Below are 23,611 nucleotides of genomic sequence, written 5' to 3' on the forward strand. Positions count from 1 at the left end.
TTGACAGATCTCGAAAAGTCAAGCAGTTCAAAGTTAGTGAGCTCAGGTTTTTTTCAATTTTTTTTAAATTTTAATTTTGACAAAAAAAAATATTTATTTTATAAATTTGTGATGAATCTTTCTCATTTTTATGAAATAAAACTGAAATTTTGCATCAATTTTTATTTTTTTTATAATATTTTTCTTTACAACGTTGAAAATTTTTTTTGACAAAATTGAACAATTTTCACTTTAAATTTGAAATATTAAAAATAAAATAATTTTTGAACTAATTTTAATAAAAATTTTAATATTTTTAGAAATAAATTATTACGAAATTTTCAGATTTTTTACCTTATATTTATTTATTAATTTCTTTTACTTATTTAAACTTTACTCGATGTTAAATTTTTCTTCAAAATAACTTTTAACCTTCTAAAAAAAATATTTTTTTGGCGCAAAACTGATGATTTTTTTTACAAACATTCATCGATTTTATCAATTTTTGAAAATAATTAAAAAATAAAATTTAATTAAATAAATTTATTCAAAATTTTTGAAAAAACTTTCAAAAATATTGAAATTTTTTTTTGAAAATTTCGCAATTTTTTTTAACTTTTGTGTATCTTTTTATTAAAAATTTTAAAAAAATCTATGGAAAAAATTTTAAACTAAAATATTTAACTTTTTAGCTTAAAATATTTAAAAATTCAAAAAAAAATTATAAATTCAAAAAATATTCAAAATTAGCAACCCTAAAATTGTTTAAAAATTTTCCTTTCTGCTAATTCAAGATTTACGGTATGATTGCTGTACGACGTACGTATCATATCTGTATGCCATATACGCCTACACCTGTATTAAACATACGCCATTACACCTGTATTCGATATACGAGCAATAAAAATCGCCTTCACGCAAATTCAAACTCCTTGAGACGAATGAAATTGATAATTGACAGCTGATTTTTTCAGAGGGTCAGGAGGTATTTAGTAAATATTCGGGGAATTCAGCTTTCTCTCCTATTTTTATTCGAATTTTCATTAAATTTCCACAGAATTTACGATTTTTCACCTGATTTTCAAAAAAATTGTTATGAATTCGACCTAAAAACGATTGAAAAACTGAAAACTTCCACACGATGAGTGAAGCAAAGAGCTCCAAATCCGGCGGAATCCCGAAACCGGCGAACATTGAATGCAAAAATCTTCAGGAATATCTCAAAAGTCGTCCTCCAGAAGTGCTTGACAAATTGTACAATTATCCAGCTATTTGTCTTGCGGTTTATCGGTAAGATTTTCCATTAAAATTTTAGTTTTTTACTAAATTTAAAATATTTTTTTTAGTGAACTCCCCGAAATTGCTCGTCAATTCGTGATCAGAATCCTTTTTGTAGAACAACCTGTGCCAAAAGCTGTCGTCAGTAGTTGGGCTTCGCAAGTTTACGCGAAGGAACATCAGCATGCCTGCACTGTTCTCAGCGATTTGTGCATTTGGCGAACGAATCAAATCCCCGGAGGATTGACAGCGTGGGAATTATCGACAATTTTCAAAAAAAATCTTAAAATTGCTTTGCTAGGAGGAGGCAGACCATGGTCGATGGTGTCATTGGAACAAGATGCAAAAACGCGCGACGTTGATTTCTTGGATAATTATGCGATGTCGCGTTGGCGATGCGTTTTGCATTACATGGTCGGTGCAGGTTCGTCATCGAAAGCAGCTGATGCGAGTACCGAAGGAATTTCCCCGGATGCTGTTCGAATTTTGCTTCATGCGAATCTCATGAAACGCGATGAAACCGACGGAACTCCCGTAATCACGCGGCAAGGCTTTCAATTTTTGCTGCTCGACACTCAGGCGCAAGTTTGGCACTTTATGTTGCAATATTTGGATACTTGCGAACAACGAGGCTTGGAATTGGCGGAATGTCTATCGATGTTGTTCCAATTAAGCTTCTCCACATTAGGCAAGGATTACAGTTCGGAAGGTCTGAGTGCCGGATTGCTAACATTTTTGCAACATTTACGCGAATTTGGCTTAGTTTATCAGCGAAAACGCAAAGAAGGACGTTTTTATCCGACAAGACTGGCATTGAACATTACCTGCAAAGACAGTACCCCATTAATTCTGGAAGAAAAAGCCTCGCAAGAGAAGGGATACATTGTTGTCGAAACGAATTATCGAATTTACGCGTACACAGATTCAAATCTTCAAGTTGCCTTGCTCGGACTTTTCACGGAACTCCTTTATCGCTTTCCAAATTTGGTTGTTGGCGTCTTAACGAGAGATTCAGTGAGACAAGCGTTGCGCGGCGGCATCACCGCAGACCAAATAATCAGTTATTTGAGACAACATGCACACACAAACATGATCCAGCAAGCAGAAGCGCAAAAACAGAAAAATCCGTTGCCGCCAACAGTTGTCGATCAAATAAAATTGTGGGAAAATGAGAGAAATCGATTCACATTCACGGAAGGCGTCGTTTACAACCAGTTCATGAGTCAACATGAATTTAACGCGTTACGTGACTTTGCACAATCGAACCAGTATTTGCTGTGGCAGAACGAAAGGACTCGCACAATTGTCGTTACGAAACAGGGGCATGATGATGTTAAGAAATTTTGGAAGCGTTACTCAAAGGGCGGCAATTAGGAATAAAAAACTGTTTAAATAAAAAAGAAAATATCGAATTTGAATTTTGAGCTATCGAGAAAAAATTTCGTCAATAGAATACCAAACCTGCAAACAAATTTCGAAGGAAAATTTTTCTTCTTTTTGATGTCAAAAATGGTTTTGACACAGTTTTTGATTTAGTTTTGCTCTTGATTTAGTTTTCAAAACAAAACTATGTCAAAGAAAAATTTTTTTTTCAGTTTCAATTTTTTTGCAGTTTTGAGTTATAAAATGATTAAAAATGATAAATTAGAGCCCTCTGACACATTTTCATCCATTCGTAGCAAGATTTGACAAAAATTGCTTTGACACAGTTTTTGACATAGTTTTTGACACAGTTTTGCTCTTGATTTAGTTTTCAAAACAAAACTATGTCAAAGGAAAAATTTTTTTTCAGTTTCAATTTTTTGGCAGTTTTGAGTTACAAAATGATTAAAAATGATAAATTAGAGCCCTCTGACAAATTTTTATCCATTTGGAGCAAGATTTGACAAAAATATCTTTGACACAGTTTTTGACACAGTTTTTTTTTGCTCTTGATTTAGTTTTCAAAACAAAACTATGTCAAAGAAAAAAATTTTTTTCAGTTTCAATTTTTTGGCAGTTTTGAGTTACAAAATGATTAAAAATGATAAATTAGAGCCCTCTGACAAATTTTTATCCATTTGGAGCAAGATTTGACAAAAATTGCTTTGACACAGTTTTTGACATAGTTTTTTTGCTCTTGATTTAGTTTTCAAAACAAAACTATGTCAAAGAAAAAATTTTTTTTCAGTTTCAATTTTTTGGCAGTTTTGAGTTACAAAATGATTAAAAATGATAAATTAGAGCCCTCTGACAAATTTTTATCCATTTGGAGCAAGATTTGACAAAAATGGCTTTGACACAGTTTTTGACACAGTTTTTTAGCTCTTGATTTAGTTTTTAAAACAAAACTATGTCAAAGAAATTTTTTTTTTCAGTTTCAATTTTTTGGCAGTTTTGAGTTACAAAATGATTAAAAATGATAAATTAGAGCCCTCTGACAAATTTTTATCCATTTGGAGCAAGATTTGACAAAAATGGCTTTGACACAGTTTTTGACACAGTTTTTTTTTGCTCTTGATTTAGTTTTCAAAACAAAACTATGTCAAAGAAAAAAATTTTTTTCAGTTTCAATTTTTTGGCAGTTTTGAGTTACAAAATGATTAAAAATGATAAATTAAAGCCCTCTGACAAATTTTTATCCATTTGGAGCAAGATTTGACAAAAATTGCTTTGACACAGTTTTTGACATAGTTTTTTTTTGCTCTTGATTTAGTTTTCAAAACAAAACTATGTCAAAAAAAAAATTTTTTTTTCAGTTTCAATTTTTTGGCAGTTTTGAGTTATAAAATGATTAAAAATGATAAATTAGAGCCCTCTGACAAATTTTTATCCATTTGGAGCAAGATTTGACAAAAATGGCTTTGACACAGTTTTTTAGTTTTTGACACAGTTTTAGCTCTTGATTTAGTTTTGAAAACAAAACTATGTCAAAGAAAAAAAAAATTCAGTTTTTTTTTGCTTCAGTTTTTTAGAAAATGATTAAAAATGATAAATTAGAGCCCTCTGACAAATTTTTATCCATTTGGAGCAAGATTTGACAAAAATGGCTTTGACACAGTTTTTCTGCTCTTGATTTAGTTTTTAAAACAAAACTATGTCAAAGAAAAAATTTTTTCAGTTTTTTCTTTGATATAATAAACTTAATTTTTTGGAGAAGGCTTTCACTCACAAAACAAAACTATGTCAAAGGAAATTTTTTTTTTTCAGTTTCAATTTTTTGGCAGTTTTGAGTTATAAAATGATTAAAAATGATAAATTAGAGCCATCTGACAAATTTTTATCCATTTGGAGCAAGATTTGACAAAACAGCTTTGAAATGCAATTGAAAGATAATTTGTGATAAATTTTCAAAACAAAATCGTCGCTCAATTTTTAAAAATGTCAAAGAAAAAAAAATTTCAATTCAGTTTCAAGTTTTTTTTAGCAAATATTTATAAAATTTTGCAAATCGATAAATTAGAGCCCTCTGACAAATTTTTATCCATTTGGAGCAAATTGGACAAAAATGGCTTTGAAACAGTTTATCATAGTTTTTGACACAGTTTTAGCTCTTGATTCAAAACAAAACTATGTCAAAGGAAAAAAAAATTTTCAGTTTCGAAGGTTTTTTAAAAAGATAAATTGGGCACAAATTTTGATCCATTTGGAGCGATTTATGCGTTTTTGACACAGTTTTTCGAGCTCTTCACGTTTTCAACATTTCGAGCAGTTTTGAGTTAGAAAATGTCAAAAAATGATAAATTAGGCGCCTTACAAACAAAAATTTTCAGTTTTTGACATATTTTTGACACATTGCTCTTGATTTAGTTTTCAAAACAAAACTATGTCAAAGGAAAAAAAAATTTTCAGTTTCAATTTTTTGGCAGTTTTTAGTTAGAAAATGATTAAAAATGATAAATTAGAGCCCTGTCAAAAATTTTATCAAAAAAAAATTTTTCAAAAAGTTTTGAGTTAGAAAATGATTAAAAATGATAAATTAGAGCCCTCTGACAAATTTTTATCCATTTGGAGCAAGATTGGACAAAAATGGCTTTGACACAGTTTTTGACATAGTTTTTGATCAAAGGAAAAAAAAAATTTTCAGTTTTGATTTAGTTTTGAGTTGAAAACAAAAAATGATAAATTAGAACAAAAAATCCATTTCAAGATTTGACAAAAATGGCTTTGACACAGTTTTTAAAGTTTTTTTCTTTTGAATAAATTAGAGCCCTCTGACAAATTTTTATCCATTTGGAGCAAGATTGGACAAAAATGGCTTTGACACAGTTTTTGACATAGTTTTTGACACAGTTTTAGCTCTTGATTTAGTTTTGAAAACAAAACTATGTCAAAGGAAAAAAAAATTTTCAGTTTCAATTTTTTGGCAGTTTTGAGTTAGAAAATGATTAAAAATGATAAATTAGAGCCCTCTGACAAATTTTTATCCATTTGGAGCAAGATTTGACAAAAATGGCTTTGACATAGTTTTTGACACAGTTTTAGCTCTTGATTTAGTTTTCAAAATAAAACTATGTCAAAGAAAAAATTTTTTCAGTTTCAATTTTTTAGCAGTTTTGAGTTGTAAAATGATTAAAAATGATAAATTAGAGCCCTCTGACAAATTTTTATCCATTTGGAGCAAGATTTGACAAAAATGGCTTTGACACAGTTTAGTTAAAATTTTTCTCAGTTGTTTTAAGAGATACAACCTCCGAGTAAAATAAATCTTGACGGGTAGTACGAGGTCTACGGGTAACAATAAAAAATCCCTTTTTTTCGTTAAATATAAATACTAATCAGTTCTTTTATTTTTTCCTTCATTTCTTTGATATAATAAGCACTTAATGGCCGTCCATCGAAGGCTTTCACTCCAAATAGATTTGATTTTTTGTTCTAACAATTATAAATTAAAGTTAAGTTAGGGGGGTGCAAGTTCATAACTGAGTGTCATGCGGCAACGTAGAAGTCACACAAACAGCACGAAATGCAATTAAAGATAATTTGTGATAAATTTTGGCATCGTCGCTCAATTTTTAAAAAGGGCGCTCAAAGAAAAAAAAATCAATTAATCGCTAACACTTTTCTTTCCCAAATATTTGGAAAGAGAGAGAAGACGTTGTTTGATGCGTTTTTGATCGTCAAGGCTGCAACCGAGCAAGGCGCCTTCGAAACGTTTATCTGTCGGCAAACCGTCAACGCAATCCTGTCCGGGACCATCGAAGGTACTGCAGCAATTCAAGTATTGGGCACACTTTTGACGGGCAGCGGTGGGATCTTTGCTCGAGATCAAAATTTCATCAATTAAACGATTGACCTGATGCAAAGATTCTTCTTGGGCTTGATCGCGCATTGTTAGAACACGTAATTCGATCGTCGAAAGACGTCCGTTGATGCGTTGAACGTAACATTCGACCTCTTCACGTTCAGCTAAAAACAGAAAAAAATTATGAAATTGTCAAAAAATGAAAAATTTCACTTACAATCCTCGAGAAAATGCAAATTTTCGTGATTTTTCAAGAGATCCATGCTCATGTTAAGCAATTCAGTTTGACTTTGGAGATTCAATGCCTCACGTCGCAAAGATTCGACACGAGAATCGATGTGATCCAATACTTTTACGAATCTAAAAGCAAAAATTTCTATCAAAAATCAAATAAAAAGTGAAAAACTCAAGATTTACCGTTCCAATGGACTCAAATCGCCAAAACCTGTTTGTGTGTCGTCGATATTCGGAACCAAATCGAGCGCCAAGCGACTTGGGCCTGCTTGGAATCCGTCATCCACATCCATTTGTTGTTCGTCCATCATCATTCTGCGCTTCGTGAATCTGCAAAATCGTGTCTTGTATCAAAAAAAAACAACAAAAGTTTCTAATTTTCCGTAAAATTTCTCTTTTCAGGAAATTAAAAAACCGGAAAAATAAAAGAAGGCTCTACCTTGATGTTAGAACAAAATTTGTGTGTGTAGAAGTAGTAGTAGTAGTTGAATCTTCGGAAATGGAATTTCTCGTGCGCTTGTTATTGCAATTTTTTAAACTTTGTTGAAAGGAATCAGGAAACATTGAACAGCATTTACTACTTAGTGGTTTTTTTCTAATGTAAAAGTGTGAAATCAACCATAACTAAATTTTGTTTTATCGATAATTTAACCGCGCGTTAGACAAAGGAGGACCTGTCGAGTAAGTTGTGAGCAAAGAAAAAAAAATGAAACAAAAAAAAATACTGATAAGAACTCGTCTCAAACGAAAACTTGTAAATAAACTGAACAAAACGTAAGATGAAACGTGTGTTAAAAGGCAATTACCTGCACTTCCTTTTCTGCTTAAAGCCTTGAGAGTTCTTTATTCGGGGAGGCTCTGGAATTTGCTCGAAATCTGCTTGTTTTTGTTCTGTATATGCTGCGATTCTGCTACGGGTTGTACGTGATATACGAGGTTGCAAAAAATCGCCTGCATGCTAATTCAAAATGTCAAGAAAATTTGGATTGCGTAATGGGAATGTCATTCAAAAAGTGAGTTGGGGCATTGAATACGGGGACAAATTTTGAAAAGGAGCACTTTTAAAATAAATTTTGATATTTTTCGGTTTTTTGATTTAAAAAGTAATAATTTTCAATATTTTTCCCATTTTTCATATATTTTCTTGTTGAACTTTTGATACAATTTTATTTCAAAAATAATAAAGTGAACAAAAATCAAGAAATTTTTCATACAAATTTCTTAAGTTTTTTATTTTTAAATTTTTTCTTACAAATTTAGAACCATTGACTTAAACTTGAACTTTAAAAAAAATAATTAAGCTTCAGAAGTTTTAAGCTTATAAGGAAAATTTTAAAAAATATTTTTGACTTAATGTTAACTTAAGAAAATAAAAATCAAAAATTTTTTTAGAGCTTCACCTCAAATTGAAAAATTTTAAAAGTCAAACTAGTTTGTTACACTTTCTCTTTGAACTATAATTCAAAACTCTTAAAGATAAATTTTAAGTCAAAAGTTTTTTCAGTCGAAATATTCTTTATACTCAAGCCTAAGCCAAAAGCTTAAGTCTCTAACTTTTTAAGTTTAAGTTTTATTTTAATCCAAAAGTCAAAATTAATTTTTGGCCTATTTTTAATAGAAAATTTAAAGACAAATTTCAAAAAATATAATAAAATTTGTAAAAAAAAAATAAAATTTAGATGATTTTTAGTCAAAAAATTAAAAAAAAAGTCTAAAAAATCTCATGTGTCCCCGTATGAATTTCAGACCATCTTGTCACCGCAACAGATACACGTTCTTTTTCTTGTGAATTCGAGCACGGACACATTGGCACGTGTAGAAATCATTCAAAAATGGTAATTTTCCTTGCATTTTCCACAAATTTCCCCACAAAAACATGTTCATTCCGTGCCTGAGCGCTCGCTGCATGCGAGAAATGCAAAAATCCACGGAAAAAACATGAATTTGTGCGAAAAAAAGTGATTTCAATTTTCTGACCATCTTGTTTTCTGTATTTTTCACGCTACACGGAACAGGCCGCACACAAGACCTTCAGAATCAAGCAGAAGCTTGCGAAAAAATTGAAACAAAATCGCCCCATCCCACAATGGGTTCGTCTCCGTACTGGAAACACCATCAGGTAAGATTTTTCAAGTAATTTTCGTGAAATGTGACTGAAATTCTGTTGAAATTTTTTAGATACAACGCTAAGAGACGTCACTGGAGACGCACCAAGTTGAAGTTGTAAGCTGTTTCCCATTTTCTTACGGATGCAGTTCGTCACTCGAGATCTCCGACGTCGCAATTTCAACTCTTTTTGTTTCGTGTTCGCCATTTATTACGTTTCCCGGCAATTTATCTCGGCTTAGCTGGGATAGAGAGTCATGTAAGAAGATGATGAACCAATTAAGATCAATAAAAAGATACATTTTATGGTTAAATTACTGTAAAAAGTAAGAAAAGTGATTTTTTTTTGATTATTTCGATTTTATTCCATGATTTTTTTTTCTTGATATAAATAACTCATCATTCATTAACATATAAAATTATCAAACAACTATAAATTAATTACATTAAAAAAAGAGGATTGCTTTAACATTTCAACGTTTTCTTCAATGGAATGAAAGATTTTTTTGGTTCAAAAGAATTTATGGCAGCAGCGTATCTCTCTGTGTCCAATCCATTGTTCAAATTTCTAAATAATAATTTTGAAAAAAAATTAACATTGTGGCTCTCTATAACTTAAAATTGTTGAGGTCAATACAAAAATCAAAAATGTTTTCAATTTCATAGATTTTTAAAATTTTAAGAAGGAAATTTTTCGAGTATTTAAAAGTATTTTTTTACATAAAATTTCTCAAAATTTAATAAAGAATAAATTTTTCTTATTAAAATTGATAATTTTTAACTAAAAAAAACAAGCGAGTAAGAAAAAATAAAAAATTAAACTAATTTTGAGAGAATTTTTTTTTTAATTTTTCGAAAATTTCAAAGTAATTTAACCTTGTGTTAAATTTTGAAATTTTTACTAATTTTAAGAAAATTAAAATTATTATTTAAAAAATTATTGGTTAAATGTTTATCTAAATTTGAACAACTTTCTTAAATTTTGTGCTTTAGACTTTAAGCTAATTTCAACAAAAATTTTATCTTCTTTAAAAAAATTCATCAAAATGTTGACATATTCTTAAACTTCGAAATTTAATTAATTTTAAAAAATTTTTTTATATTTTCGAAAAAAAAACATTTTTAATTTTTTTTTTAAATTTTAAACTATAAAGGATTTTTAACAAAAATTTTTATTTTTTTTTTAAATAAAAATTAATCAAAAATGTACCAAAATTTGTACAAACTCTTAAATTTTAAATACTCGATATTAAATATATCTCCCGGAAATTTTATGAAAAAATTTCAAGAAATTCGAAAAAACATTTTTGATTATTATTTCGACTAATTAATTAAATATTCCTATAGTATATTTAAATCGTTAGATCTAAGAAATTGTTTTTTTTTTATAAAGTCTCGTTTTTTGCCGAGTTCGAAGCGTTGCACTAGCTCGGATTGTTAGACATGAAAAGTTGCGTGATTCCAGTCTCTTTACTCGTGTCCAGCAAATTGCTAAAGTTGCTTACGTTCCGTGTCGTCGACACATTCAAAGCCGGCAAATCCGCGATTTTGGCTTCTTTTTTGAACAATTGTCCCAAATTGCGTCCTATGAGTTGCGACGTAATTTTCCGGAACAAGTCTTTCTTGGCTTTGTCAATTTTGTTGCCTTTTGTCGTGGCGTGCACGCTAATTTTCTCATCGAGTTTTTGGATGTCTGACGTGCTAATATTCGGGATTTGTTGCATGACATCCATGATATTGGGAAATTTGGGACGTAGGATTTCGTACGTTTGTACGCCGAGTGTGATGAGGGCAGCTTGATTGCAATCATGTTGCCCGTGCAGTTGGAGTGCCTGTAAAATGGCAGCGATGATGTTTGAAGCAAGTGCCGGAGTGAGAAGTTGTTCGGCAGAAAGGAAACGCACGACGGGCGCTGTGAGTTGAGTGGCTTTTAATGAGCACATGCTGTCGTTCCATGATAGAATGCTACAAAAAAATAAAATTTTAAAGAAAATTCAATGAAAAAAAATTAAATTTTACCTTAAAATTGTCATAACAATTGGCGACGAGGTATATGGCGATCGTAAAAGCTGCGAACCCAAGTCGTTGATAACATCACTCGTCATTGCGGATTGCGTGGCACGAGATAAAGCAGGTGCCGCTCCATCCATCGAATGTTCCTCTTGCACATCCATGCCAGTTTCCATGCCACTTGCTGCATTTGCTTCCTGATTTTGGTTGTTAATGTTCAACGTACCGCCAACAAGTCCCGTTTTCAGTGTTTCCAAGTATTCTTTCGTCATTGAGCGATTTAGCAAGTCTTCGATTACCTCTTGCGTGTCTGTGATGTCTTCGCCCAAGTCGCCAGACTCGTACAAGCGCATGATATATTGCCAACGTGTCGTTAGTCGATTAAGCACTAATGAAAAAAATCAACTTTTAGAATAAAAAATCATAAAATTTTGAAGAAAAAACTTACTGAAAGGTGTTAAATGTGCGAAAATTGGCAAAAGAACGGATTCGTAGCATGCAGGAGGACAGGAATAGACAAATGCCTTGAAGAAAACTCGCACAATTGGTCGCAAACGATAATCAGGAACATATTCCAATGATGTGAAGATACTTTCGATGAGTACTGTTGACAATCCGGGAATCGCGTATAAGTCACGTCCTAATGTTGGACCTAAAAATTACAATTTTCGTTAATTTTTTTATTAATTTTTGGTACAAATTAGAATATATTTTTAATTTCAAGTCTCAAATTTGAATAAAGAAAAAAAATTGAGAAAATTTTTTTAATGAGGATTAAAATTTTGAAATAATTTTTTATCAAAAATATCGGAAAATTACAAAATTTTTACAATTTTTGACCTTTTAAAAATATTTTTCATGTTTCAAAATTAAATTTAAACCAATTCATGTAAGAAAATTTTATAAAAAAAATAGAATAATAAAAAATTCTTTTTAAAATTTTAGGTAAATCCATTCAACAAAAATTTTTAAAAAATATCAAAAATAAAAAAAATTAAAATAAAAAAATTAATTAAAAAAATTATTTAAATAAATAATTAAAAAATAATTAAAAATTAAATTTAATAAAATTAAAATATTATTTAAAAAAAAAATAATTTTTTATAAATTCATAATCAAAAGCCAAAAATATGTCAATTTTTGAAAAAAAAATACAATTTTTTTTTTATAAAAAAATTATCTGGGACAAAAAATTTCAAAAATTAAAATAAATTTTAAACAAATTCATCAATTTTTACCTGTAGCTCCAATTAAATGATACATATTCTCGTAAACGTTATGTAAAAACTTTTGCATTCTTTCCTCCGCAGTTGATGGCGGCTTCAAATTCGGATCCATTGGGTCCGTCAACACCGCCGTAATTCCCATCAACACTTTTTTCTCCGTATCCGGCAAGCTATTTGCCTGTTTGTACCCTGCTGAGATCGCCATCAACGCTTCCGGCTTGTACAACTCATTCAAAACTCTCAAAAGTGCCAAAATATGCGGCAACAACGGAACAATATGCGCCGTTGCTGGATTTCTAAATATCGGATTACCCGATTCTGTGTATGCCACAACGAATCCTCCGCGTTGTGCACGATCGGGATCCTCGGGCCATGCGCATCTCTTCAGTATCCCCAGAGTTAATGTGATGGCGTTGATAATTTGTCCTCGATTCGCACTGAAACCATCTTCCGTGGGCGGATTTATCGGTTGCTGATTCAATCCAACGAACTCGATGAATGCCTGAGGGGATTTTAGAACAGCTGAAAGTGTCATCCATTGCGTTGCTGCCGGGCGAATCACATCTAGTACGAAAGTGCTTTGTCTCTCGTAGTCACAAAAATGATTGGAAATCAACAAAAGCGCTTCTTGCAGTTGAATCAGCTCCCCGCTTGTCAATAAATCCGTTTGACGTGCCAACGCTTGCACCGAAGCATGAATCTGATCGAAAATTGGCAACAGCAACAGGGGATATTTCAATGCAATTTTCACCATTAATGATGCCGCATGTCTCCGAAGTTGCTTCACCGCCGTCGATTGATTGCTTTTCGCATGTCCCGGATCCGGAAACATAAAAGTCGAAAAAATCTTCTCGAGAACTTTTGGCAACAACGCAACGCCGCTCATAGCAACGCAATTATTCGCGGTTATTTGACACGATGACATACTTAGGAACACAAAAAGCGACGAGATGCACGACAACAAGATCGAAACGATCAGCGGATCCGGCGAATCGATCTTCAAACAACTTTCGAGAAGTCGCAAGCCAGTTGCGACGCTGGGACGCTCCGTAACCATCAAAATGCGCGACAAAACACTCTCCAACGTCATCACAATGGCATCCCATTCCAAATATGCGGGATCTCGAATACTGCAAGTCGTTTGTTCGGCAGGAGCTTTTTGCAGGCGCAACGTCAACCACTGCTCGCAATACCCAAAAGTCACGAGCGGCGTTATCAAAGTACTCTGCCGAAAGATATCGAGCAAATCCGATCGACATCTCGCAAAAAACGAAAAATATTCCTCCTCACTGTCATAATCGATACTCGCAAAGACCTGCGGATGCATCGAAATCTCCGTGGGACGCGTTGCCGGATAAAAAACTTTGATAATTTTCGGTCCTACTAAATTTATCACTTGCGGTATGTACTCGACAAAGGTAGGATCTTTCGAAATTTGATCGTGTTTCATCATCGAAAGCCAAATTAGTGCCCCATAATGAGTTAATGTGTAACTGGCATGCTTCAGCAAAATCAAACTCGTTTCCAAAAAAAGACGGAAATTCGTGGGACGAATGTCGTCTTTTGTCTCTTCTTTACCCCACATCGCGGTAAGTTGACTACAGAGCCCTGTGAGTACTTGTGCTAATTTTTTCAGGAATTGATAATAAGCTTCGCTTCCCATTTGATTTGTTTGAACGGCGCTTCGGTAAATATATGACAACGCATCTTCGCTAAAAAGCACCAAAAGTTCCTTGCGATCTTTGATATTGCCCTTGCGACTGGCAATTTGGATTAAACATTCGGCAGCGGGTGCCTGGAAATCCACGTCGCTCAATAAAATGCACAAAATTTGCAATAAACGACCATTTCCTGCCATTATATGCTTAATTGTCACCCAATCCACGAATCCCCCGAGGGTGTGAAGAGCAACTTGCACAACCCGAGAATTGGCCATCGCCTTTTGTGGGTCTTGCATCGATGAGTATTTACGAAATTCGTTGACATGTTGCTCAATTAGCCGGAGGAAAAAGTCGAAAATTTCTCCCATATTGTTGGTAAGTGCTTGATAAATGTCTTTGCGACGCTGATTCGATTCGATGGTATGTAACAAGGCAACATCCTCCACAAGTCGCAAAAATATCAAAAGAACTAATTCCGTTTGAGCTTCGCCTTTTGTGCATGCCTCCGAAAGTTCAACCAGCAACGTTGTCCATTGCTGGGGCCATTCACGTTTAATCATTTCCACAATAATTCGCGAAAGGGCGTCTTTGATGTGAGCTACCGACTGATCTTGTGCCAAACCGACGCCCTCGTGCAATAATTTCATCGAACTTTCCTTGATAAAGACCTTTTCCTGCTGCGAAATGTTGTTCCAGTTGAATTTGATCGTATGTTCGACGAGTTGCAGCCCGAAATGCTTCACAACACTCGAGAATTGTGGATTATTTGCGAGAAAAAATCCCGCTTGAGGACACAAGGGCGAAACTTCTTTGAATCTAAATACAAAAAAAATATTTTTAAAAAAATTCGAAAGTAAAAAAAAAAGAAAACAACTCACTTTTCACATGCCACATAAGCTTCCATTCGTTGTTGCTGCGATGCAGCTGGCGAAAGCGTTACTTCGACAGCTCTCGCAAGTTCCGCCGCCAATTCAGAGACATTTGTGCCGTGATCCATAGTTCCGGGATGCTTCAAGTCTTTCAAAAAATCAGCTAAAAAGCGATAAGAGAGTTGAAAATTTGCATTGTGAGAGCGAAAAAATTTCATCACATGTGCGTAAGTTGCATTTTTAGCACAACCAGAGCGAAATTTACCTCAATTTAAGCTTTTGTAGGCTACGATTTGCGCCAGGACATTCCTTTGTAACAAAAATTTTCAACAAAATCTGCTTGAATTCGGTAAATTTTCAATTAAATACACGAAAAACCCTCAGACACGATGCGATACGAGCAATTTTGCATGACATTAGAGGGCATGCGATGAAATTTGGTGTGGGTCAAGATTGTGACATTTCCCGGCAAAAGTTTGCATCGTGATTTTTAGTTGTTTTTGGTTGATTTTCGCTTGAAAATGGATAATATTCCGACGCATACGATAAATTTCGCGGATAAAATCTCGTGTTTTGAGCTCAGCAGTTATGAATTTACCAAAAATTTGATTTGTGTGGCGTTGTCTGATAAAATTATCCTTGGATTGCTTCAATTTCCTGTAAGTAACTTTAATTTTTATCAAGAAATCGTTTAAAAAATTGATTTTTTCATGAATTTTTAGGAAGATAGTGCCCTTGAATGCCTCGAATGGAAGGAATTAAAGGAGATTCACTGTTACGAGCCTCGTGTCGAGTCAATTGCCATCTCGCCAAGCTCGACTTTGGTATCGGAAAAGACAGTTACCTTCGTGACAGCCTCCTCCGACTACAATTTACGCATTTACAACACAGATTTGGAAAGTAAAAACACCGTTGAAGTCCTTTCCGGACACAAAAGTTACATAAATTCCGTCGCTTGGGACTATTCCAATGAATTTTTGGCATCCGGCAGTGATGATCACACGTTAATTTTATGGAATACGCAGGAAAATTACAAATGCGCAGCGACATTTTACTTCAAAAGTTCCGTCGTTTCGTGCAAATGGCATCCGGAGGAGTTGGAAAAGTTGATGGTAGCAGAGAAAAATGGCACAATTCATTTGTACAACGTTCCGAATGGCGAAGTTTTGCTCAGTGTCGAAACCGTTCTCAATCCATTGATGTGTGCGGATTGGTCTTTGTCAAATTCGGCGTTTATTTGTGCAATTGCTGCCGGAGAAACGTTCATTTGGGACCTAAAAACGCCAAGTCGACCTGTCGATACGAAACACATTCACGAAGATGTCGGAATTGCCATCAAATTTTCGCCCCAAAATGAGCTCGTGACTGCCAGCATTGGGCGCCCGCTTACAACGCTGAAGGTTATGAACTGTAAAAGTCAAATTCCTCAAGTAGAAGCTCCGTTATGTCTTTACGGGGGATTGTGCTGGCATTATAAACATGCGTATGTAGGAGCAGCTCAAGACAGGAAATTATGTTTTTGGCGCGTGCTTCTAAAATAAAATACAGAAAAATTCACATTTAATGCTAATAATAATTTTTTTAATAATTTAAAATTCAAATTTTAAGACTTTTAATCGTCTCTAAAAAGTTGGTCCAAATTTCGTGCTTTGTCAGCGGTTCTTATTCGTTCGCGTCGTTGTGCACTTTGACGTCGCCAAACACGAGCAGCTTCCAAAATGTTCTCGTCAGACAAATCCATGGCTTCTTCCGAGCCAACGAGACCAAGTTCTAAATCCACGGGATTCTGTTCGAGTCGCGAAGGAAAGTCAGTTCTTGCACTTCCTTCGGAAATTTCTGTTGAACTGATGCTTGAGGAGGAATCAGCCCATGCTTGCTTCTTTTTACGATTTCGACGTACTTGCTGGAGGATGTTGCCGACTAAGGGCTCACCTGATACGAGAGAACGTTGTTTGGTTTGTTCTGGAAATGTCAAAAAATTAATATTTGAGAAAAAATTTAGAGTTTTGCACAAAAAAATTATGAATAAAAGACCAAAAATTATTAAATTTTTTAAAAAATTTGCAAAAATTTAATTAAATTTTCAAAAGAAATATTTTTTTTTATAAAAAATGAAGTGCAGAAAATGACTGAACTTTTTTTTTAGTATAAAATTTCAATAAAAAATTTGATTTTAATACAGAAAAATTATAAATGAAGTTAAAACAAGATTTTTTTTTAAATTTGAATATTTTTACAAAAAAAAATTGACGAGTCAAGTTAAAAAAGTATTTCGAAAAATTAATATTTAAATGAAAAAAATTATTTTGTACAGGAAAATGATGAATGAAGTTCAAGCAAAGGCTAAAAATAAATAAAAAAAATTTCATACCTATAAAAAAAAAAATAAATTTTGTTGTAAAAATAATTGTTGTAAAAAATCTTAAATTTTCTTAATTTTTTTTTTTTAATTTTTAACAAGTTGGCTAAGGTATTACAAAGTTGGATGTTTTTAGAAATTTTTTGTGCAGAAATGAGTTATTTTTTGAAGTTCAAAATTTAAAAAAAAAAAATTTTGTACATGAAAAAAATTTTTTTCATAAAATTTTGAACTTCAAATAAAATTACTTTTTTTGCAAAATTTAAACTTGTACAAAAAATTTAAATTTTTTGTGCAGAAATGAGTAATTTTTTACAATTCAAAATTTTTATAAAAAAAAAAATTAAAAATTTTAACAAAAAATTGACTTTTGTACAAAAAAAATATAAAAGAAGTACAAAAATTATATTTTTTTTTTGAAAAATCTAAAATTTTTAAGAAAAAGTAATTTACTCTTGTGCAAATAATAACGAATTAGTGCAAAAAATTACAAAACTTCAATTAAAAATCTACAAATTTATTCAAATAAAAATAAAATTCGCTCCTTTACCCGCCGTGGAAGGTCTCTCATTCGTCGTTCGCGTAATCTGACGTCCCACAAAAGCTGTTCCCGGCCGATCATTTCGTATCCAATCCACTCCACGATCATCTTCTGGCTTCCATTCAAACTTTGGCTGCTCCTCACTCGAACTCGATTTGTAATCCGAGCTCGACAATGAATTTCCCGCTGCCACAACATTCGGTACTGCGCCTTCCAACGGAATTCCATCCAAAACAACCAACTGCGGAATGCTCCGTTTCACCGCTTTCCGATAATCTTTCGTCTCCGTGATCAAATTGTCGTTCAAATCCAACATCGTCAGTGTGTGACAAAGCGCCAAAAATGACACAGACGCTACTTTTGTTATTTTGTTCCCTTTCAAACTGAGTTTTTTAATTGACGGTAAATTCGTTACTGGATTGGCATCTTCAATTTCATTGTTATCCGCGACAAGTTCTTCCAACTTTACCAAACCATTTGTGCCATCCAGTGTCCTCAAACCGCATCGCGAGACATTTAAATGAAGCAAAGTTCGCATATCGGTGCCCAAATCGCGCAAGGACCCAACGACAGACCCCTCGAGATTGAGAATTTTGATATTTGGACAAAACATGGGAATGCGCTGAAGACTAATCATGTGAGAAATGACGCGTAATTTGATCTCCGTGACGGTATTTAATGCCTCGGTGCCCGAAACTTGTCGCAAAAGCTCGTCCAAACTCGGTTCAGCGGGAATTACGATGGGACTGTAGGTGACGGGACCCTGATATTCGACGAGATCTCTGTTGCGCTCGATGCCACGCTGCAAATTCTCCATATTTAGCTGATTTTCGATGATTATGTGTTCGTGACGGGCATGTTCGCTGTCGCTGTTGCCGTTATTTTGCGATGAAAACGAGTAAACGCGTGAAATTGATCCGGACGAGATTGAAGAACCGTCTGAATGGGGCTCATGTTGATTTTGCTCGTCATTTGGGATCTCCTCAAAGGGCATTTTTACTTAAACATTGCTTAATTTCACGATAAAATACGTTCCCGATTTTTTTTATTATTGAAAATAATCGACAAATTATTATTTTTGTTATTTTTTTCAAATTAGACGCAAATAGTTTCTTGTTATTTGGGTTGCCATAGTTCCTAAAAATTGTTTTTTTAGGCAACTTTGTTGATTTTTTTGTTTCAAACGAAATTCATTTCTTTTGTGTGAACTTGAAAAGTCAAAAAATTCATTTTTTTTTCAAAGAAACCTATAAAAAACTTAATTTTCAGCCATAAAATATAGGTCAACCAGGCGTTTCCACGAAATTTCAAACAAAAATCACTCTCAAAGGACTTTTGACGTCCTTCAACTTGTCGCTTAACAAATAAGTTGAACAAATAAAGTTGTCCAAAGAAAAGTAATTGATCGTGTGACATTGATTTTCCGTTCCTCGCTATCCAATCAAAAGTTATTTAACCTACGACAGATTTAATTGAAGGTAAAATCGATGTAAATAAGACAAACGTTGAATATTTTTAGACAAAAAACACAATTACAACGTCGAATTAGTACGAAAATAGTAATTAAATTGACTGAAATTCACGTTTTTGATGTAAAATTTCCTCAAGAATTTCATTAACGACGGACATTCTTGAACTTAATTTGGAAATGGCTGCAGAAGAAATTTGTTTTGCTATTTGTCGTTTCATGTAGTACTAAAAAAAATTAAAAAATTAAATTTTTGTATGAAATTAAATTTAAAAACTTACAAATTCGCCAATTAGAGCTGCAAGAGAGACCAAAAATCCGATGAAAACGATAATAAAAGATATTTCCAGATCTTGCACTTTTAATTGAGTCTCAACTTTTTGTTTGGAAAGGTCGCAGACATTCTTGTTGGGCAGGTCACTTTGCTTTAAGTACTTGGCAACGCCGGATTCGAGTAGAAATCTTAAGCTAAAAAAAATTTTTTTAATTAAAAATAGAATTTTAATGGATAATGGTCAATTTTTGTCGTAAATTTTAAATTTTTTAAAGCTAAATTTGACTCAAAATAATTAAAAAATTGACATTTCATGAAAAAAATTCTTACTCCTTGTCAAACAAAAAATTCAACTGACTGCTGCACTTGTAAACGAACGACTGAATGCCCCAAAAAATTGGTTTCTTGCTCAAAATAAAGGGACAATGCTCACGGGAATTAAACTCTTTGGCTGACACGCGTTTCGACATGTAATAATCGTACATGAGATGCTTTGCGCCCGTATAACTAGCGATAATGGCGTAATTTTTCTTCAATAAAGTTTCCATCATGGCTTCCGTTTCATTAGGACTTCCGCCAAAAAACGGCGCATTCACGTCAATTGTCTTCCTGAGAGGTGCCAATGTACGATCTGTCATCAAAGCGTATTCAACTGATCCTCCTTTCTTTACCAAAAGTTTTGTATTTGTGCCTACAAAATCCTCAATTGTGCTGATGCTGAAGGGAAATTCGGAACGTGCTAAAAAGGCGACTAAATTGGCAGTGTAGACAGTCGTTAGAATTGTCACAAAAGTCCACCAAGTTGCAAAAAGGATTTTTGTTGAATCTAAAAATTAAAATAAAATTTTGTTAATATTTTTTCGTTAGTACTTTTTTTCTCAAGTCAATTTTCAACCAACTTTTGATGGGTTTCAAAGCTAAAAGTTAATAAATATTCATTCTAAAGTTGATTTCCATTGATATCTGATCGATTTTTGATGAAATAAAAAAAAGTACGATTTTATCATATGAGGAGCAAAAATCGTACTTTTTTTCTCAAGTCAATTTTCAACCAACTTTTGATGGGTTTCAAAGCTAAAAGTTAATAAATATTCATTTTTAAGTTGATTTCTATTGATATCTGATCGATTTTTGATGAAATAAAAAAAAGTACGATTTTATCATATGAGGAGCAAAAATCGTACTTTTTTTCTCAAGTCAATTTTCAACCAACTTTTGATGGGTTTCAAAGCTAAAAGTTAATAAATATTCATTTTTAAGTTGATTTCAATTGAAATCTGATCGATTTTTGATGAAATAAAAAAAAGTACGATTTTATCATATGAGGAGCAAAAATCGTACTTTTTTTCTCAAGTCAATTTTCAACCAACTTTTGATGGGTTTCAAAGCTAAAAGTTAATAAATATTCATTTTTAAGTTGATTTCTATTGATATCTGATCGATTTTTGATGAAATAAAAAAAAGTACGATTTTATCATATGAGGAGCAAAAATCGTACTTTTTTTCTCAAGTCAATTTTCAACCAACTTTTGATGGGTTTCAAAGCTAAAAGTTAATAAATATTCATTTTTTAAGTTGATTTCGTATTGACTTTTGATCTGATTCATTTTTAAGTTGATTTCCATTGATATCTGATCAATTTTTGATGAAATAAAAAAAAGTACGATTTTATCATATGAGGAGCAAAAGGAGCAAAATATCGTACTTTTTTTCTCAAGTCAATTTTCAACCAACTTTTGATGGGTTTCAAAGCTAAAAGTTAATAAATATTCATTTTTAAGTTGATTTCCATTGATATCTGATCGATTTTTGATGAAATAAAAAAAAAGTGAGGAGCAAAAATCGATTTTTCCATTTTCAACCAACTTTTGATGGGTTTCAAAGCAAAAATCGTAGTCAATTTTCAACCAACTTTTTTTTCTCTTGATTTTTAAATAAATAAAAAAAAAGTCAATTAATTTCAACCAAATATTTTTTAAAATTGAAATTAAAAAAAAAATGAGAAAAATATTTTTTACCATTAATTGGATAAATATGCGTTCCATGTCCTTGTCTCACAAGTGCGCCATAAATGAACCAAAATACTTGATCAAGTGTCTTAATCTTCTCTTTTTTCGTGAATTTCTGATGAAATTTCAGAACATAATAAATAAGTGGTCCCATGATGACAAAAAATACGCCAGTTACGATCCAAACGATTCCTCTAAATGGCGCCAAAAGTCCTTTACTGATGATACTACCACGAGGCTTCACCATCATTATGTGATAAGTTGCGACATTTATTTGAGTTGAATACAGAGCTCGAACTCTATAATCATGCATTGGAGGGATATAACCGATTCCCATGTCAACTTTCTGTAAATTTTCAATTCCATTTCAGTTTTTTCTTGATTTTTAAAAGTTTTTTAATGAAAAACTCACTCCTTTAGTAAATAATTCCAAAATAGTTCCATTTTTTTGCTTAATACTTCCAAAAAAATTATTCGTAGGTTGCACAATTTCATAAGTAAAATTATATTTGGCAGCCAGAATGTCAAAAAGTTTGAATGCAGCTCCGCGTCCTTGGAGTTTTCCGTCTTCATCAAGTTCGAAATAAGTAAAAGGATACTCCTCTAATGCAGTTACTTTCAAAACTTTTCCCGAAAGCTCCTTTCGGAGCACGTTCAGGTCGGGAACTTGAAAAAAAATATTAAAATTTAATCAGAAAACGGTTCAAAATTTACTTACTTGTAGCTTTGTCCTTTTCGTGGGTGGTGAAACAACTTCGTTTGGCGAAAGCGAGACTTTTTGGAGCATAACGTGACTTTAAAACATTCAAAGCATTTGACTTTGTAACATTTTTCGGAATATTTTTTATCCTTAAAATTTTCGTGATATTGCAAGAAATTTCTGTTGCTGCCAAAAAAATCAAAAAAATTAAATTGAAATTCATTTTTGGATCCTTTTTCGGGAAAAATTACTTTGAAAATGACATTCAAACAGCTAAAAGTCATATTTTTATAGATTTTGAAGTCCCACAGGATTTTTTCCTCATTAAAGACGCATCTGTCGAAATTTTAATTAAAAGGATATCTTTAAATAACGAAACGTGTTAAAAATAATGATTGTCGCGTGTTACGTGACCATTTGCTTCATTAATGAATTTAGAGGTTTAACTTTAAAACGGAGCGCAATCATGATCAATTTGTGTGTGCAAACAAGTTTAAGGCTCTTTCTACTGTTTATTGTGCAGTAAAATGTTAGAAAATTATGAAAATCAATAAAAAATAAAAACAATGATGAGCATGATGTTTCAACGAATCATCGTATTTGTCGTCATTTGAAAGTTTTTTTTTATTTGAAAAAGTTTTATTGTTATTTTGTGAGAAAATTGACCAAATTAAAAAAATTGAATATTTTATTTTAATATTAAATTAACTAATTAAATAAATTAAAAAATTAATTAAAAAATTAAAAATGATAAATTAGAGCCCTCTGACAAATTTTTATCCATTTGGAGCAAGATTTGTCAAAAATGGCTTTGACACAGTTTTTGATTTAGTTTTTCTCTTGATGTAGTTTTCAAAACAAAACTATGTCAAAGAAAAAAATTTTTTTCAGTTTCAATTTTTTGGCAGTTTTGAGTTATAAAATGATTAAAAATGATAAATTAGAGCCCTCTGACAAATTTTTATCCATTTGGAGCAAGATTTGTCAAAAATGGCTTTGACACAGTTTTTGCTCTTGATTTAGTTTTCAAAACAAAACTATGTCAAAGAAAAAATTTTTTTCAAAAAAAAAATGGTTTATTTTCTCAAAAAATCACATTTAAAATTTTTAAAACAAAATGACACGACATGCCATTTGAATCGATGAAACATAAAATTAAACAAAAAGTTAGTTGCAGACAACAAAACTAGCTTTAACAATGTTTGCTTATCTTTTATTTTAATAATTTTTCAGGAAATTCATGAAAAATGTTCAATTTCAACAATTTTTATATCAAAAATTACAAGTCGTCTCCACTTGAAAATAATATTTCCAAAAAATCATTGAAAATTGATCATTTTTCGATAAAAATTGCTATTTTTGTGAGAAAAACATTAAAAATCGGTCACAAAATTAGGTCAAAACGTCACAATGAAAAAAAAAACGCAATTCCCTCAAATCATCGCTGGTCGGTGTGTCATCAACAGTTAAAATGTTGTCGTTGCCTGATCAATAATTCAGCTGTACAATTTTTTTTTATGTCCATATCTTTTATGAGGTAAGCAAATATTGACACTGACCATGTCGTGGTTGCACCGTACGTCGCTCGGAAAAATTATTAGAAGTCAAGTTCACCGGTTTTTTGATTTTCCTTTCAGTCTGCGTGTGACTTTGACATCGTTGGGTCGCGTTTT

The 23,611-nt window shown here is 32.3% G+C and overlaps 6 protein-coding genes across 15 annotated transcripts; 2 read left to right on the forward strand and 4 right to left on the reverse strand.

Annotated features, from left to right (window-relative positions):
* Positions 1 to 966: 966 nt before the first annotated feature.
* Positions 967 to 2,676, forward strand: LOC134830941 (general transcription factor IIH subunit 4). The gene is made up of 2 exons (XM_063844563.1): positions 967 to 1,269; positions 1,326 to 2,676. Exons 1-2 carry the CDS (start codon positions 1,121 to 1,123, stop codon positions 2,629 to 2,631), a joined length of 1,455 nt encoding a protein of 484 aa, XP_063700633.1. The 5' UTR covers positions 967 to 1,120; the 3' UTR covers positions 2,632 to 2,676.
* Positions 2,677 to 5,981: 3,305 nt separating this feature from the next.
* LOC134827105 (BAG family molecular chaperone regulator 2) lies at positions 5,982 to 7,603 on the reverse strand. The gene is made up of 5 exons (XM_063839657.1): positions 7,522 to 7,603; positions 7,155 to 7,310; positions 6,899 to 7,045; positions 6,699 to 6,841; positions 5,982 to 6,645 (listed from the first exon to the last, which is right to left on the reverse strand). Exons 2-5 carry the CDS (start codon positions 7,277 to 7,279, stop codon positions 6,284 to 6,286), a joined length of 777 nt encoding a protein of 258 aa, XP_063695727.1. The 5' UTR covers positions 7,280 to 7,310; positions 7,522 to 7,603; the 3' UTR covers positions 5,982 to 6,283.
* A 1,564-nt stretch (positions 7,604 to 9,167) lies between these two features.
* On the reverse strand, positions 9,168 to 14,989 carry LOC134827102 (exportin-5). Of its 10 annotated transcripts, none has more exons than XM_063839653.1 (7): positions 14,853 to 14,989; positions 14,597 to 14,750; positions 12,070 to 14,534; positions 11,280 to 11,483; positions 10,841 to 11,219; positions 10,327 to 10,786; positions 9,168 to 9,389 (listed from the first exon to the last, which is right to left on the reverse strand). In XM_063839653.1, the coding sequence occupies exons 2-7, from the start codon at positions 14,713 to 14,715 to the stop codon at positions 9,333 to 9,335; spliced, it is 3,684 nt and encodes a 1,227-aa protein (XP_063695723.1). In that variant the 5' UTR covers positions 14,716 to 14,750; positions 14,853 to 14,989; the 3' UTR covers positions 9,168 to 9,332. The 10 variants fall into 10 exon arrangements, with proteins under 10 accessions (XP_063695723.1, XP_063695724.1, XP_063695719.1 ...); XM_063839654.1 differs by having other exon boundaries at positions 9,168 to 9,429; XM_063839649.1 differs by having other exon boundaries at positions 9,168 to 9,435; positions 10,125 to 10,786.
* Positions 14,990 to 15,030: 41 nt separating this feature from the next.
* Positions 15,031 to 16,215, forward strand: LOC134827104 (nucleoporin Nup37). Its single transcript, XM_063839656.1, has 2 exons — positions 15,031 to 15,246; positions 15,310 to 16,215. The coding sequence occupies exons 1-2, from the start codon at positions 15,109 to 15,111 to the stop codon at positions 16,126 to 16,128; spliced, it is 957 nt and encodes a 318-aa protein (XP_063695726.1). The 5' UTR covers positions 15,031 to 15,108; the 3' UTR covers positions 16,129 to 16,215.
* Positions 16,162 to 18,481, reverse strand: LOC134837295 (leucine-rich repeat-containing protein 56). Its single transcript, XM_063852664.1, has 2 exons — positions 17,497 to 18,481; positions 16,162 to 16,549 (listed from the first exon to the last, which is right to left on the reverse strand). Exons 1-2 carry the CDS (start codon positions 18,479 to 18,481, stop codon positions 16,200 to 16,202), a joined length of 1,335 nt encoding a protein of 444 aa, XP_063708734.1. The 3' UTR covers positions 16,162 to 16,199.
* Positions 18,482 to 19,050: 569 nt separating this feature from the next.
* On the reverse strand, positions 19,051 to 22,222 carry LOC134837296 (glutamate receptor ionotropic, delta-1-like). The gene is made up of 7 exons (XM_063852665.1): positions 22,190 to 22,222; positions 21,957 to 22,056; positions 21,651 to 21,904; positions 21,248 to 21,584; positions 19,560 to 20,055; positions 19,237 to 19,423; positions 19,051 to 19,182 (listed from the first exon to the last, which is right to left on the reverse strand). Exons 1-7 carry the CDS (start codon positions 22,220 to 22,222, stop codon positions 19,051 to 19,053), a joined length of 1,539 nt encoding a protein of 512 aa, XP_063708735.1.
* Positions 22,223 to 23,611: the final 1,389 nt, after the last annotated feature.

This window comes from Culicoides brevitarsis, chromosome 1 (genome assembly GCF_036172545.1).
Source record: "Culicoides brevitarsis isolate CSIRO-B50_1 chromosome 1, AGI_CSIRO_Cbre_v1, whole genome shotgun sequence".
Classification (NCBI taxonomy): domain Eukaryota; kingdom Metazoa; phylum Arthropoda; class Insecta; order Diptera; family Ceratopogonidae; genus Culicoides; species Culicoides brevitarsis.

What these genes read in the sequence shown, in the direction of transcription:
- LOC134830941 (XM_063844563.1), top strand. Translation starts at nt 1,121, where the DNA reads ATGAGTGAAGCAAAGAGCTCCAAATCCGGCGGAATCCCGAAACCGGCG. An exon ending in ATTTGTCTTGCGGTTTATCG is followed by an intron (nt 1,270 to 1,325) that starts GTAAGATTTTCC and finishes TATTTTTTTTAG; the next exon opens with TGAACTCCCCGAAATTGCTC.
- LOC134827105 (XM_063839657.1), bottom strand. Translation starts at nt 7,279, where the DNA reads ATGTTTCCTGATTCCTTTCAACAAAGTTTAAAAAATTGCAATAACAAG. An exon ending in AATTTTGTTCTAACATCAAG is followed by an intron (nt 7,046 to 7,154) that starts GTAGAGCCTTCT and finishes ACGATTTTGCAG; the next exon opens with ATTCACGAAGCGCAGAATGA. An exon ending in GATTTGAGTCCATTGGAACG is followed by an intron (nt 6,842 to 6,898) that starts GTAAATCTTGAG and finishes TTTTGCTTTTAG; the next exon opens with ATTCGTAAAAGTATTGGATC.
- LOC134837295 (XM_063852664.1), bottom strand. Translation starts at nt 18,481, where the DNA reads ATGCCCTTTGAGGAGATCCCAAATGACGAGCAAAATCAACATGAGCCC. An exon ending in TGAGAGACCTTCCACGGCGG is followed by an intron (nt 16,550 to 17,496) that starts GTAAAGGAGCGA and finishes TGACATTTCCAG; the next exon opens with AACAAACCAAACAACGTTCT.
- LOC134827102 (XM_063839649.1), bottom strand. Translation starts at nt 14,715, where the DNA reads ATGGATCACGGCACAAATGTCTCTGAATTGGCGGCGGAACTTGCGAGA. An exon ending in TCATTTAATTGGAGCTACAG is followed by an intron (nt 11,484 to 12,069) that starts GTAAAAATTGAT and finishes TGTAATTTTTAG; the next exon opens with GTCCAACATTAGGACGTGAC. An exon ending in ATTGTTATGACAATTTTAAG is followed by an intron (nt 10,787 to 10,840) that starts GTAAAATTTAAT and finishes ATTTTTTTGTAG; the next exon opens with CATTCTATCATGGAACGACA.
- LOC134837296 (XM_063852665.1), bottom strand. Translation starts at nt 22,222, where the DNA reads ATGACTTTTAGCTGTTTGAATGTCATTTTCAAA. An exon ending in GTTTGAATGTCATTTTCAAA is followed by an intron (nt 22,057 to 22,189) that starts GTAATTTTTCCC and finishes AATGTTACAAAG; the next exon opens with TCAAATGCTTTGAATGTTTT. An exon ending in TGGAATTATTTACTAAAGGA is followed by an intron (nt 21,585 to 21,650) that starts GTGAGTTTTTCA and finishes GAAAATTTACAG; the next exon opens with AAAGTTGACATGGGAATCGG.
- LOC134827104 (XM_063839656.1), top strand. Translation starts at nt 15,109, where the DNA reads ATGGATAATATTCCGACGCATACGATAAATTTCGCGGATAAAATCTCG. An exon ending in TTGGATTGCTTCAATTTCCT is followed by an intron (nt 15,247 to 15,309) that starts GTAAGTAACTTT and finishes ATGAATTTTTAG; the next exon opens with GAAGATAGTGCCCTTGAATG.